This window comes from Primulina tabacum, chromosome 2 (genome assembly GCF_025594145.1).
Source record: "Primulina tabacum isolate GXHZ01 chromosome 2, ASM2559414v2, whole genome shotgun sequence".
Lineage (NCBI taxonomy): Eukaryota > Viridiplantae > Streptophyta > Magnoliopsida > Lamiales > Gesneriaceae > Primulina > Primulina tabacum.
In genome coordinates, this window is record NC_134551.1 from 4,144,315 (window position 1) to 4,159,575 (window position 15,261).

The window sequence follows — 15,261 nt, forward strand, 5'->3', positions numbered from 1 at the left end:
CTCCTAATATAATTATATACTATGGAATGTGCCTAGCTATGTTAAGCTAGAAAAAGTTTCTATATTTTAAATTAGAAATTTAATTTTAAAAAAACTAAGTTTGAGTACTTGTTGGCTCCCATAAAAAAAAATTCTTAAATGGTGCAATAATCTAGCGATTGAGATGGTTATAATCACACAACAAAAAGGGAAAAAAAATTGTGCATTTCTTTATTTGTGATTAAGATAAGTTCAGTTCTAAGTATATGGTTTTATAATACAAGTTTAGCTTTTGAAAAAAGAAAATCAGTCTTATTGAATGAATGTGTAATTATTTGGATTCATTGAAAAAAATGCCTTTGGAAAATCAAATAATTTTATATTTTTCTAAAGTTCGAGTATATAGTTATCAATAATTTTGTTCTTTGTATAAAAATATCTTTTTACTCAAAACATTTACTTGTGATTTTCCTAGATTTTTTAGACTATTGAGATATTTGATAAGATATAGATATGATATATTTATTTAAAATAGTTTGTTTCTTAATGAAACTCTTGTTTTTATATCTTATAGGATTCTATTCAAGGAATAAGCTATAGGACAAAGAAATCTTGTAAATAATCGAAGATAAATGCTGAGATAAAAAGTGAGGAGGAAGATATATATCGTAGGCAGCAAACAGTTGGCGATTTACTACGAAGAGATCAAGTGCTGAAGCTAAGGGGTACTGCTGTGTTGTCGTGGAATGTTGAAGAGACGCAGACACAACACCTAAACACAATGATGATTAGTGTATTGTTCATCAAATTGAATTTCGGCTTCATAAACGCTACATCCGTATTTTTGGTTATTTAGTTTGAAATGTGTTTTGGATGCACCGTGATCTCTCATTTCGTTAAGGGAGTTAGTTTTTCTTTATTCAATAGTGTTGATTTTGTAAACTGATACGTTTTTCTAGTAAACCTTTTGCCCTGATGCAATACACAAGTGTGTACACTTGTGCATTCTCAAATATGTCTTATTTTATTCATCAAACTTTAATTGTCTGATAAATTATATTATTCCACTGCATATTATGTTAAGATATTACAATACTGCACACAACAATTACATCTGATTCACACGATCTTCGTGTATTTGCTACTTTTATGTGACGCTACTCTTTCAAATATTATTTATTTATTAGTAAAATTATTTATTTGAGGGAGATGGAGATCGGCAATTGGTGGGGCATAATAATAATATATACGTGATAGAGGAGCAAGAAAGAATAATTCGTTTCGTAGAAACATCCAACTGCATAATGCCAAAAGCAGTTAAAATCGAATACTATTTAATTCCACCGGAAATGAAAACATACTGCACAATTATTTGGATACATACTTTATTATAATCAATACACACACATATATATACATATGTATGTATATAATATATGTGCTCCATATATATATATATATTTATTAATAAGTTATATATATTAAATGAGTAGGATAAAATAAAAGAAATAATATAGGCATAGTCACGTTGCTGTGTCAATAATTTAATATTAAAAATCAAATGGTTATTATAAATTTTGTATAATTATCGATTTTTTTATATAAAAAAAACTAAATTTTATTTACATATTCCATAGCCTCCTATATTCGGCCAAACGCAATGCTGCACACAGGAGGGGTGGGGTTTGTGTCACGGGTGGCTCATGAAACATTCATCGGGAATGGAAAACTGACAACTCTCTGCTAAAATCTAGATTTTTTTTCCCATTTAATTTGAATAAATTCAAGCATGTATTCGTGTAAAAGAAAAAAAAGATGTATTTTATTTATTTTTTAAAACATTAATTTTCCCAAAATATACAGACACACAAAAAATAATAATTTTGAGTTTGTCGGTTTGTGAAACTATATATTTATAGAAGGAATTACATGTAATACTATAATTGTAAGAATAAAAATTTTAATTAATTCCACTTCTTTTTGAAAACTCTTCAGGTATTTTTCAAACATACGCGTTGATACAATTAATTATCATTTTTACACACATCAAATATTATATGCACCGATATTCAGTTAACATAAATTGGCGACGTAGCATGGAAAATATAGATATTAGTACAGAATTATGGATATGTAAAATTAATTTTGAATTTAAACTATATATGTATATATATAATTAATTAATTTCTGATAATTAATTAATGAATGATATGTTTCCCATTAAATTATTTTTGTAGACCTTAGACTCAAACTCAATAAAAAAGGCAACTACTTTACTGAAAAGGTCTAATTATGTTGTGATCATTTGATTTCTGCTGGTTACCATCAGTAAATGTCATTTCACTTTTTACTCACACACACACACGTATAGATAGATATATATATATATATATATATTCGAAACAACCAGAAAAGGTTGGAAAATGTTAAAAGTATTAATATTAAACCAGGAACACGCACAGCCCCACGCATGTCAAAAGTGAAAATGTTGAACTAGAAACTATTTGACCTTTGATCACATATTTTCATATTCTTGGTATTCCAATCTATTTTTAGTCGTTTACGATAAATAAAATAATAATCACTAACAGTTAAAAAAAAACCCTTGGATATATTTTATCAAATGATACATATATATAGTCACTTGGGGTGGTTAAATTTGATAATATTCAAAATATTGAATATAAAAACCAAATAATCATAAAATATTGGATGATGGGAAGACTTAATTATTGAAATTCCATTGAATTTGTTGGGAATTTTAAGTGAATTCTTTATGCTATATTTAAATTCCTCACAATATTTTTCTTGGTTATAGAATAATACCAAACAATACAATACACACATGCATCATGCACGTAAGTTGGGTAATGGGTTAAGTTGAGTGGCAAATATTAATTAAAATGCATGTTATTTGACCTTAGAGATCATAATCTGTTGAAGCAAAATAGTCAGCAGGTAAATGTTATGCTATGTTAAATTACAATTTATTCAAAATATTAAATTGGAATTAAGGAAATGAACAAATAAGAAAATACAGCATGAAATTTTGTTTAATAACGCGTAGTGCATGATAATATTGAACCATTCAACATTAGAATTTATCGAAAAATTAAATCGATCATCCGAGTTCACTGAATCTTCATTTCTTTGAAATTATTGCCCTTTAATTTATATCTCAGAATTATATGTTTGTATAATGACAAGGGTCCGGGACCAATAGAATATATATTTCTTATTTCGTAAAATATGTTATTGAAATATTTTAAAAATTAAACAATATTGATAATATAATACTAGAGGGGGACCCTTTAGCCTTTTGGCAACTAGTAACAAGCAGCATACAGCCAATGCATACGTACAAATAAATGTGTGTGAGAGAGAGGGATGGGGAGTGGCCCCATGCAAGCTAAATCAATGGCTGACTGACTTTGAAAAAGATTAGAGATTATAAAAGGATAAAATATTTCGTCGAAGGTGAAAGAAAGAAGAAATACAGTACTTCTTTTTTTAAAAAATAAAAATAAAAAATTATTTTTTGTTTCTTGAATTCAAACAAACCCCTTCACTATATCTATGTAACAGAGAATCCCACCTTTTAATTAAGGTTATTGTCTTGAATTTTTGTTCCTCGTAAGGATCCAAAGTCTTGTGTTAATTTTCGGGTTCTTTGTTTCTTGTTCTTTTGGAAACAATATGATAGCCCGAGATTGGAATAATAAATAATACATATATGCGCACATAAATATATATAAACAACAAGATTTATCTGTTTGTATTTGGGAAACCCTTTGTTTCTTTTGTTTTATAGTTCTTCCCAAAAGTTCTGTGGTTTTCTTTTGCGAATTTTCTTGGTACAGAGAAGCCAAAAACTCCTCATAATCTTCCCAAAATGATGTCCGGTGATGTGTTTTCTGTTCCCATTTCTTCAACCAAAATCTTCCCTCAAGAATTAGAACAAAACCCTAACCCTAAACCCAGCTCAAACAAGAAGAAAAGGAACTTACCAGGAACACCTGGTGAGCTCGTGTGTGTCTATATATATATATTTGTTTCAGTATAATTCAATCCCCTGTTACGAACTCTACGATGGGATTGTTTTCGTTGTTTCTAAAGTTTCTGGTTTTGATTAATCAACAGATCCAGATGCAGAAGTTATCGCTCTCTCACCCAACACACTCATTGGCGAAGAACAGATTCGTCTGCGAAATCTGCAACAAAGGCTTTCAGAGAGACCAAAACCTTCAGCTTCACAGAAGAGGACACAATCTTCCATGGAAGTTGAAACAAAGAGCAAATAAAGATCAAATCAAGAAGAAAGTGTACATTTGCCCAGAAAAAACCTGCGTGCACCACGACCCGGCTCGGGCCCTCGGAGATTTGACTGGGGTCAAGAAACATTTTAGCAGAAAACATGGTGAGAAGAAGTGGAAGTGCGAGAAATGTTCGAAGAAATATGCAGTCCAATCTGATTGGAAAGCTCACTCGAAAACCTGTGGGACTAGAGAGTACAAGTGTGACTGTGGCACACTGTTTTCCAGGTATTTACTTGAACTCCAGATTGGGAGAATTTAATGTTTCTGCAAAGGTCTGATTAATTAATGTTCCTCCTTGGTTTTCTTTCAATTTATTGCACTGCAAGTCTGCAATTATCTGCTCCCATTTTTACATTCTTAAATACAACCAACCATAGATGTAACTTATTTATCAGACAAAATATAAAACTATAATCTCTGGTTGGTACTCCTCATCTATGGGAAAACATTAGTTGGCACGTTGTTCTATATAGTCCTATAAGATTTAAAAGATTTAAGTTGTATTGTTTTTCTATTTATAACTTTTCATCGATAATCACTCTATCATGCTATTCGAGAATTTTGCAAAAGAACCAGAAATGGTTTCGTATTATATCACACCAGTTGAACATCCAATTTTGGGTGAAGGTTTGCAGTGTGGTGTTATATGTTTTAATTTGTTTCTGTTGAAAAAAAAATATATTACAGGAGAGACAGCTTCATCACACACAGAGCTTTCTGTGATGCTTTAGCTGAGGAGAGTTCAAGAATTACAACATCTGCACCAAATCTGAACTTCAGTAACAATTCGAATTCGAATTCGAATTCAAATCTGATGAATTCACAGCCCAACAATTTGGCTCAAAGATTTTCTAATTCTGGAGGAACTCCTCATTTTAGTCCAAGTTTCGTGGGCAATATTTCAGCGGGAAACTCCCTTCTGGATCATCATCAACAGAAGCCAAGGTTGTGGTTGGATCTTCAAACAAATTCTCAACTGATCAACAATCCCATCGATCAGAATTCAAATATTTACATTCCTTCAAGTAATCCAACTTCATTTCCTGATCAAATGATGCAAATGGCATCCGTTTTCGGTTCAAATTACGCGAATCTCTCCTTATCTCCATTGCCGCCGCCACAAAACCAGTTAAAAGAGGAGACAATTATGAACAAAGGGAGTTGCGCAAATACATTAATGGCAGATTCTTTGGCATCCCTTCACAACTCTGAACAAAATCAAACCCTCAATTCATCAAAATCTTCAAATTCAATTCCCATGTCCGCGACTGCACTGCTACAAAAAGCAGCTCAAATGGGTTCAACTAAAAGCAATCCAGCTCTCTTCGGCATCAGTACTACAGTTGGTTTGATGAATTCTTCTTCATCATCTTCTGCTTCTCCCTCTGCAAATCCTCTATCTTTCAACAATCCTTTTACACACAACAGAAGCGAATTACACCAGGTTTTCGGAAAGAACTCGAACCAGATTAACATCAATCCCACCATGAAAGAAGCTTCAGCGAACAAGATAATGAATTTCAACTCTTCCACGAGTGCATTGATGAATTTTGATTCCGGGTTGCGTGGAGTGGATCAGAATAGTTTAACAAGGGATTTTCTTGGAATGGGCGGCGGAGATGACAGCGGCGGAGGCGGAGGTGGCCCTATGTTTTTCCCGCAGGAGCTGGCAAATTTGGCTTCTATGAGTTCGGCCATGGTGCTGAGCCACTTCAGTAGCAATCATCAGCTCTCTTAATTAGAATTGGTAATTTTATTTTCTTACAGTTCGTTTGTACTATAAAATAATTTTGTAACAATTACGTACGTATTATGAAATGCATGTCTCCAGCCAATAATTTTCTATCTTTTATACGTGAAGGGTTTCTATATTTCTAATTACTATTCTCTATTTATATATATAATTGAAAATAAAAAAAAGAAACATATAAACCCACTTCTTCTAGTAATTACATTCATATAAATATTCTTTCAACATATAAAATCATGTGCTTTTGTTATATGTACACCACTCTCAAAATAAAACATTAAATATTTGGCTAGCTTGACACATCCATTCACAATTAGAGCGCAAGAGGAAAAAAATGTTTTTTTTAAAAAAATGATTTTCTGTTATTGATTTTGGAAATTAGCTATAGTATATTAGTATAAATGCAAAAATTCGTTTTCCAGAGGCAAAAAACATAAAGTTTTTGCGATTGTTCGTACTCATATCTAGTTGTGTGTATATATACAATCAGATGTCGTTTATTGCAAAGGGTAATGTTTTATATCCTTGTACAATAATTGAATTTATAAATAAGTTATGTTGTCAATATCTTTCTATTTATTATATCAAAAATTATAAATAATTTTATTATCCATCCTACAAGTCAGGCGATGTCTTGAGTAAATGTTTCATTGATTAAGGCTCAAAGCATATAGATACATATATGCATGTCACACGTAGTTTATATAATTCAAGATCGTTTATATAAAACGATTATGAGTAGGTCTCTTGTGAGACGGTCTCACGAATTTTTATCTGTGAGACGGGTCAACCCTACCAATATTCACAATATAAATTAATACTCTTAGCATAAAAAGTAATATTTTTTCATGAATGACTCAAATAAAATATTCGTCTCACAAAATACGACCCGTGAGACCGTCTGACACAAGTTTTTGCCAACGATCAAATTAGTTATGTATATATATTGTTGAGATGTGTTTGTTGCCACATTTCACTCAGGCGGAAAAATATATATATATAAAAAAGATGCTTATTAGTTAGAATAAAATCAAAATTTGACTAATTACAAGGTTAAAATGGAAACAATCTAACTTACATAACTATTGTGTTACTATGATATATTTAATTTTTATTACAAACTCTATAAATAAATTTTAAATACAAATGATTGCAATGTATAGCATCACTCATATAAACTCATATATATACTCTATTGAGAACGTAAACTATAATAAATATTTAGCATTGATTATATCAATCAATTCAATTAAAACTGTATAAATAAATTTAAAATACAAATGATAGCAATATTCAGTATCACTCATGAGGTAAATAATTCAAATATACATTTTGCTATTTTAAGTAATTTTCTGTCCAAGTTAGTTACTAAAAAAGAAATACAATCTAAAATTTTGATATATGATAGTGATTATTAGCCAAAAAAAATAATCAACATGCGTTGTATTTAATAATTTTTTTAAAATTAGCGAAAAAATAGTTTTTTATTTTTTATAATTATATTATTTTTTCAATTTAAATATCTATTTATTTTTCACTAATTTTTAATAATATCATCCCGTGCAGCGCACGGGTTAAATACTGATAATACATTATAATGAGCTTTGATGTAAGCAACCATAGAATGGCCCACTAGAGAGCCAACGTCATCATCGGTAACGAGAATTATTACAAAGTCATGGATATCTTGAATTCCAAATTTTAATATTTCTCTAACTTTTCACGTAATTTTTCATAAACCTTGGAATTAGGGCAGAATGTTAGGTAATGCAATAAAAGATTCTCTGGGACCAAAATATTTGTCTTATTTTTTTGTTTGGAACCAAACTGAATTTACACAGCCAAGACCTTAGTTTGTATGGTTTAAAAAACTTTAGTGTGCGTGTGGGGTGGAGGAATGGGGACCCTTTTCTGCAGAAAGGTCACGCGTGTCCATTGAAATTCACTAGAAGAGATAGCACACGAAAATGCACAAAAAGTGAGACCATTTCAATCTTTATAAAGATTTGTTACTTTTCTACTGTGCCACACTTATATATATACTAGTAAAAGATGCACAAGCGTTGCACGTCTTGTTATTATTATTTTAAATTTGAGCAAATAATATTAAACAATTAATACGAAATTATTTTCAATTTAGAAAAGTTGTTCAATTTAAAAGGAAAATTTTGTTTAGATTTGTTTATGTAAAATACGGAGTGATTTGAGGTGGTTTTTGAGTAAGGTGAGAAGAGTAATTACGGAATTAAATATTTTGGTGTCCTATAAGTTAGTTACTCTAATGGTCTCACACTTAATAATATAGTATATACGTGTCTATATATATATATAAATATAAATATAAATATAAATATGAATTTTAATTCACATGTTAGATTATCTTGTTATCTTTAATATATTATAAATTATTATATATACTTCGAAAGGCAGCCAAGAGAAATTACTTTCCGTATATTTAAGTGAGTTCCAATATTAGTACTCAATAAATAAATAAAAATTAATACCAATGTAGAGTTCCAATGGTTGATGAACCCTAAAAGATTCCAAACTTATGAGTTGGGCTTTATAATATTTCAAGCTAAGATCGAAAAGCACAGATATTGTTTTGGTCTACAGGATAACATTGGATTATTGGGCCGTTACCATATTACAAACAAACCCAACGAAAATGGGCCAGAATAAACCATTATTATAATAATTTACACTTGGCTTTTTTCAATTGGTTTAAGCCACGAACATGATGTAGCTAAAGGGTTCAAACGTGGAAAGATTCTATTGGATGAAATGACGTGGAATGACACGCGATGCTGTCTTCGAAGCTTAGCATGGTGTAAGATTTCCCAAACTTGGCCTCTGTAAAAATTGGTTTACACGCAGTACACGCGCACTACAGACTACGCTTCAGTATCGATATCTGTATGTATAGTTCTGATTTATCTAATTTAGAGTAGAGCATTTTGGAGCGGTGAAATGGTGATTGGGATGAAGTTTTGCGGTTTTGATTTGGTGGCATGGAGAGGGTTTATGTTCTCGCTATTTATTCTGAATTTCGTGTTCTGTTGCCAGCTGATACTGCTGCAACCGCTTGTTGCTGCTATAGGTAATCCTTACGCTTCAATTTCTGTTTTCGGGAATCGGTTGGATTTTTTTATTTCAGTCTGGTTTAGGAATTGAGAAATTTCGGGACGAGAAACAATGGTAAACGTGGGGAAAGCGATGGCTTTTCTTTGGCATATTTCTTGTTGGAGTGAAAGTGATCGTGGGATTAAATATTTTGGTAGTTCATCCTGAAATTAATTAGAGCTTAATGTGCATTTTAGTTTGAGGAGATTGTTTAATTTTTATTGTGGTTCATGTTGCCATACCAAGTCGTGTATTTATTTATCGCATGACCTATGAAAACGAGTGCCGTCTAGCCAAGGAAGTTCTTTACTATAAGATCCATTTTTGTTACGTTTTTAACAATCCATTTTGATTATGTGTACTTAAACTAATCTTTTCTTATCCTTTTATACATTGATCGATAGCTGGATTAGCTGCCCCAGTATTTTCATTCTTAATTTGTTTTATACATTGTCATGCTTCCGGAAGTTGTGTGTTCATATCTGCTTGTGCGCTATCATTTCTACCTCACGTTGATCATATTTATAATCTGAGTCTCATCAACTGAGAGTACCTGTTGGATGATGTGCATTGGCTGATGAATACGGAAATATGCGTAATGAGTATATATTGATTTCACTGGTCTCTCATTGTTGCATATTTTTCAAATCCTATTCAAGGGAAGCCTTGTGAGTCATTTCGTGCTAGAGTTTTAGCGGTATATTTGATGTGCAGATGGCAAACCTGGTGATTCTGCTGCTCTGTTTGAGAGAGTTTCAGAGAGTATAAAAGTGAAGAAATATAGTGAAGCTCTTGCTGATCTTAATGCTGCTATAGGAGCAGATCCTGCACTTTCAGAAGCATATTGGCGTCGAGCATATGTTCTTCGTCAGTTGTGCAGGTTCTGTTTATGGTTTCCAGTTTTGCTTTAGTTGCACTCTGATTTTGTTGTGTGTGAAATGAAATTAAATGCTGTAATTGTTTTCAGCGTGGAAAGACTTTTAAGGGTGAAAGATGGGGATTCCCTGAGACCAAACACTAAATTTTCTTCTTCAGAATTCTTTATGTTCTTTTCTCGTCTTTATAAAATCCGTTAAATTATAAATTTCTTACATATAATGGTATATTGAATGAACCTATTGTTGACCACTTTTCACTTCAAAAGAGTGCACCATTGAGCTTCTTTCAGATATGAAAAAACGAATTCTGAGTAAACATTTGGTGGCCTATTGTCTGGTAGATAAGTTTTTGATGTATCTTATTCTTCGTTCCCATATTCCTGGTTAAAATTCCACATGATTCTGAATATTACTTGGCTAATGCAGGTATGAAGAATCAGAGAAAAGCTACAAAAAGTTTCTGGAGATGAAACCTGGGAATTCAGCAGTTGAAAAGGAGCTTTCTCAGTTATATCAAGCTCAGAATGCCTTTGATTCATCTAACAGTCTGTTTGAGACGGGTGAATTTTCTAAAGCGCTGGAATATATCGATAAAGTTGTACTCATATTCTCTCCAGCATGCACCAAGGTATCTTCTTAATCTTTTCAGTAACTGATTACCAATTTTTATTTTGTGTAGGCGGCCTTTCTTTCTCTGGATTATCATAATGTTCTCAACCACTCCTTGATGTTAGTGTCATACCTGATGCTGTCTTGCAGGCCAAACTCCTTAAAGCTAGATCATTAATAGCATCCAAAGATTATTCAAGTGCCATATCTGAGACAGGATACATTCTTAAAGAGAAGGAGGATAATTTAGAAGCCTTACTCTTACGTGGACGTGCGTACTATTATTTAGCTGATCATGATGTTGCGACTAGGTGTGTTATGAATGATCATGTAAATGATTTTCCCCACAATTCCATCCAGGAGTTGTGAGGCAGTGGAATAGGATTAGGATCGGTAGAAGCGGTTATCATATGCTGCTGTAATTATATTAGAACTTGGAAATTTTATCTAAACCTTTTGACTCACTTTTTCTCTCATTAGGCATTACCAGAAGGGTCTTCGTCTCGACCCCGAGCATGGTGAATTGAAGAAAGCGTATTTTGGATTGAAAAACCTTCTTAAAAAGACTAAAAGTGTGAGTGATTTATTCCATGTTAAGATGATGTGACATTTATTCGATATAATCTTTGTATGGCTTTATGCATCACAGGCAGATGATCATGCAAGCAAGGGTAAGCTTCGCCTGGCGGTGGAGGAATATAAAGCTGCTATCGCCTTAGATCCAAACCACACTGCACATAATGTGAACCTTCATCTTGGTTTGTGTAAAGTCTTGGTGAAGCTTGGTAGGGGGAACGATGCTGTGACAAGTTGCACAGAAGTACTTGAAATTGACGGAGACTCGGTTGAAGCTCTAAGACAGGTATGTGTCCTCTGCTATGTTTTGACTTGTTCTGTTGCCTGAATTAAACTATATATTTTCTGACCTGTTCTGTCTCCTGAATTAAACCATATCTTTTAAGTTCATTGTTTAAATTTTCAACCAAATCTTCCAGAGGGGTGAAGCTAAGCTTTTGATTGAAGATTGGGAGGGAGCTGTGGCTGATCTAAAATCAGCTTATGAAAAGTCACCCCAGGTTAGTCATTTTTGTCTCGAATATATAATACTATATTTCCATATTTTCTGACTTATGACAAGATGTCCTTCATTTTTGTTGGAATTAACGTCTAGAACGTCGATAATCATCGATCCTTTTACTGTGAACAAATATTTTTTATATAAAGGCAAATATATCATTAAATTCAAAAGGTTTTATCCTTTTCATATCATTGTCTTATTCTGGTTTTCTCTGCCTTTCTGTTAGCTCAACCTTTTTCTCATTGTGAATGAGCAGTGTTGTGTGCATACCTGTTCTATCGTGGGAGTATTCTGGTTTAATTTCACGATTCCCTCTAACTATTGAATAATATCTAATTGGAGTATTTCCTTTTTCTTCTACTCTAATAATTTCTGGAAGATCATCACTAGTGTCGAGACAAATTTGCTGCAATCTAGGATATATTTTTCTTGTGATCTTCTTACCTTGTTTGATATCAATCTTTGCAATAATTTAGAACCTGCATGGAGTTTACCGTTGGATTCTTAAAGCCTAACGCTGTATCTTGTTGTTAGATTTTTTTTCTCTTGATAACTGTATTAATTCAGAGCCTACAATATTTCTGGACATTGATTTGTCCATAATATGCATATCAGTTGCCTTGATGATATTGTCTTGCTATGCTTGGATTCAGCAAAAAAGCTTTCTTGACTGTTACATGACAGTTTTGGATGTGGTGACTCAATTTGTAACCTTTACAGGATATGAATATTCGTGAAGCTTTAATGAGAGCTGAAAAATCATTGAAATTGAGTCAACGGAAGGATTGGTACAAAATCTTGGGAATTTCGAAAACCGCATCCATGTCAGAGATCAAGAAAGCTTACAAGAAGCTTGCCTTGCAGTGGCATCCAGATAAGAATGTTGACAATAGAGAAGAAGCAGAAGCCAAGTTTCGAGAAATAGCTGCTGCCTACGAGGTACATTCATTAACCTTGTTCATCAATATTCTGAATTGCTCGTGTTGATCTAGAAGTGTGTTTTAAAGTTATGTAGTTATTAGTTTCACTACAATCATGGAATCCTTCCATGTTGCACTCTTTCCTTTTGGATCTTTGTTAGGATTTTGAAGTTGTACTTTTTCTTGTATTATGTAATTCTTTCAAAAACATCATGTATTTGCGTGTAGATTCTTGGTGATGAAGATAAACGCACAAAATATGACAGAGGTGAAGATATTGAGGAGATGGGAGGCATGGGTGGAGGAGGATTTAACCCTTTCGGAGGAGGCCAGCAATTCACATTCCATTTTGAAGGAGGGTTTCCTGGAGGGGAAGGGGGCTTTCCCGGTGGATTTGGAGGCTTTCATTTCTAAACTCTACGTAGTATAGAAGCATATTTCTTCTGTGATTTTACCGAGAATGATGCACAGAGCATTGATTCTGTTAAGCATAGCAATTTTGACCAACAGTTGATAACTTTAATTCTTTAAAAGTTTCTTAGGTAGTTTTTCAAATGTTCGAGTTTCAAAAAGTGGTCCTCTTACAAAGTCTCTGTATGGAAAACCAAAGTAAAATTTGTTATTGTAACAGGTGATCGAAGGAATATGGCAATTACTTGGTGCATATTAATTTTTATGGAGATTTTTTTTGGCTCCTGCAACTTGCAGTTAACAGCTGATAATGGATAACAGATGCATTGCTTTAAAGTTTCATTTCAATAAATCTGTCTAACCACCGAAGTGTTTTACCTAGTGGAAATGTAATCATTTTATTAGCTTTCATATGGTAAATCTGCTTTGAATCTGAATGCTCTGCCCTTTGGCTGCATCTAAGTCTGTCAATTGCTCTTATTTCTCTCACATATTATTCTATATTCTGGAATGTGTATGTTGGTGTTGTAATGATTTCCGGGCTTTTAGATTCTTTTCTCTTTGGCATTTTTTGTCTACTTTTTTTCCTGTTGGTGGGCTAGCCTTTGTATTGGCTGGCTTTGATCTTGATAAATTAGATAATTATAGTTGCTCTACGCAAATTCAACAAGTTCTGCTATAGTTGTTAATTCTGCAGGCATGTGCTTTTCTAACTAAGTACTTCAGGAATTATTAGTAGTAATGTTTCTCTTATAATAATATAGGAAAGAATTATCTGAATAATGGATCACAATCAGCCGCCAAAAACGCTAATTCCCATCAAGAAAATGCTGCCAAAACTCGCATCATACTGAAGATTGTAAGAAACGGGTATCCTGACAGGTAAATTGCCCCAGAAGAATCTGAATCTGGTGGCTTGCCTCCATGAGAACCCGATGAAGCATCTGGCGATGCAGCACCTTCCTTGGGCTTTGATGGTGCAGAAACTGGTGGAGGCATGAAAAAACTCAGTGGAAGCAGCACTTGATCCACTTGGTACACTGCTAACTGGTTATCACTGTATACTGTGTTGCCTATTGTTGCATTAGTCATTCCAGTTGTAATGTTCACCTGATTTCCTGTTGCAGTTACATTTGATGTGAACTGGCCTTCTCTCCCACCAGCTTGGGTGTGCAGGGGATTGCTCGCAGTTTGGAACTGTGATGGCAATAAAAGTACAGGTATGACGTGAAATTGAATCAACTCAACTTTCTGTTGATCTGTGAAGGAGTTGATTGTGTCTGGATTGAGGTTGGAGAAGGAGTTGTGGTTGGGGCGAAAATGGCGAGGCCTTGGTTTGAATTGTCAAGCTGTGTAAATATCTGGTGGTCTCCTACTTTGGTGCTCTGTAAGAGACGGATGAATGTGGTGAATTGACTGGCCTTTTCAAGTATGGAAGTGAGGTTCTCTTGTCCTGGTGGTGCTGGAGCGGCTGCTGGTGACTGGCCGGAAATTGGGTGCAAATGAATGAAGAAGAGGAAATAAGGGGGAATGGGGAGACATGGCTTTTCATTTCTGTAGATTTGTTAAGTTTTTTTTATCAGATTTCAAGAAAACAAGAGCAGAGAGTTCTTGGATATCTTTTACGGAAAAGAAGAGTAGTTGAGCTTTGGTTTATACATTGAGAGGGAGGAAATCTTGTTCCCACTTTAGACAATAAAAGCTTATAAATATATAATTTTTTTGACAATATCAATTTATAATTTTGTGGGCACCTAAATGTTATTTTATCAGTGGGAAAACAGTATTGTATTTAGTTAGGTGTAGCCGTGTAGGATATTGGACTTTAAGGTGGAAGTAATACTAAGAAAATCTCAAAGCAACTGCGGATTGCGTAGAATTGAAGTCGACATAACCAAATGGGATGTGCTGGATGTTGGGAGTCTTCTGGAGATATTTTCCTTCAAGCATTCAGTCACTAGGTAACAACAAAATATCTTGGTAATTAATATATTTGCATTTGCAAACTTTAGAATTTTTTTAGAAGGATATGCTCAGTAGAAACGAAGGGCGTAATTTATTAGGATGTGAAGAAAATTTTAAAGTTCGAATTATGTATTTCCAAGCTCAAGTTTGGTCGAAATTTGCAACTTTGAATTCGGTTTGATTCAATTCGATTTGAAATATGCTAATATATTATCAAGATGCTCGAGTTTGG

The 15,261-nt window shown here is 33.3% G+C and overlaps 1 protein-coding gene and 2 pseudogenes across 2 annotated transcripts; 2 read left to right on the forward strand and 1 right to left on the reverse strand.

The window, feature by feature from the left end:
- The first annotated feature begins 3,540 nt into the window (after nucleotides 1–3,540).
- On the forward strand, nucleotides 3,541–6,140 carry LOC142526505 (zinc finger protein JACKDAW-like; annotated as a pseudogene).
- A 2,672-nt stretch (nucleotides 6,141–8,812) lies between these two features.
- LOC142526510 (dnaJ protein P58IPK homolog) lies at nucleotides 8,813–13,333 on the forward strand. Of its 2 annotated transcripts, XM_075630974.1 has the most exons (10): nucleotides 8,813–8,875; nucleotides 8,992–9,145; nucleotides 9,883–10,048; nucleotides 10,473–10,674; nucleotides 10,806–10,966; nucleotides 11,136–11,229; nucleotides 11,305–11,517; nucleotides 11,651–11,731; nucleotides 12,454–12,672; nucleotides 12,882–13,333. In XM_075630974.1, exons 2-10 carry the CDS (start codon nucleotides 9,016–9,018, stop codon nucleotides 13,065–13,067), a joined length of 1,452 nt encoding a protein of 483 aa, XP_075487089.1. In that variant the 5' UTR covers nucleotides 8,813–8,875; nucleotides 8,992–9,015; the 3' UTR covers nucleotides 13,068–13,333. The 2 variants fall into 2 exon arrangements, with proteins under 2 accessions (XP_075487089.1, XP_075487081.1); XM_075630966.1 differs by lacking the exon at nucleotides 8,813–8,875 and having other exon boundaries at nucleotides 8,882–9,145.
- Nucleotides 13,076–14,957, reverse strand: LOC142526522 (fasciclin-like arabinogalactan protein 11; annotated as a pseudogene).
- Nucleotides 14,958–15,261: the final 304 nt, after the last annotated feature.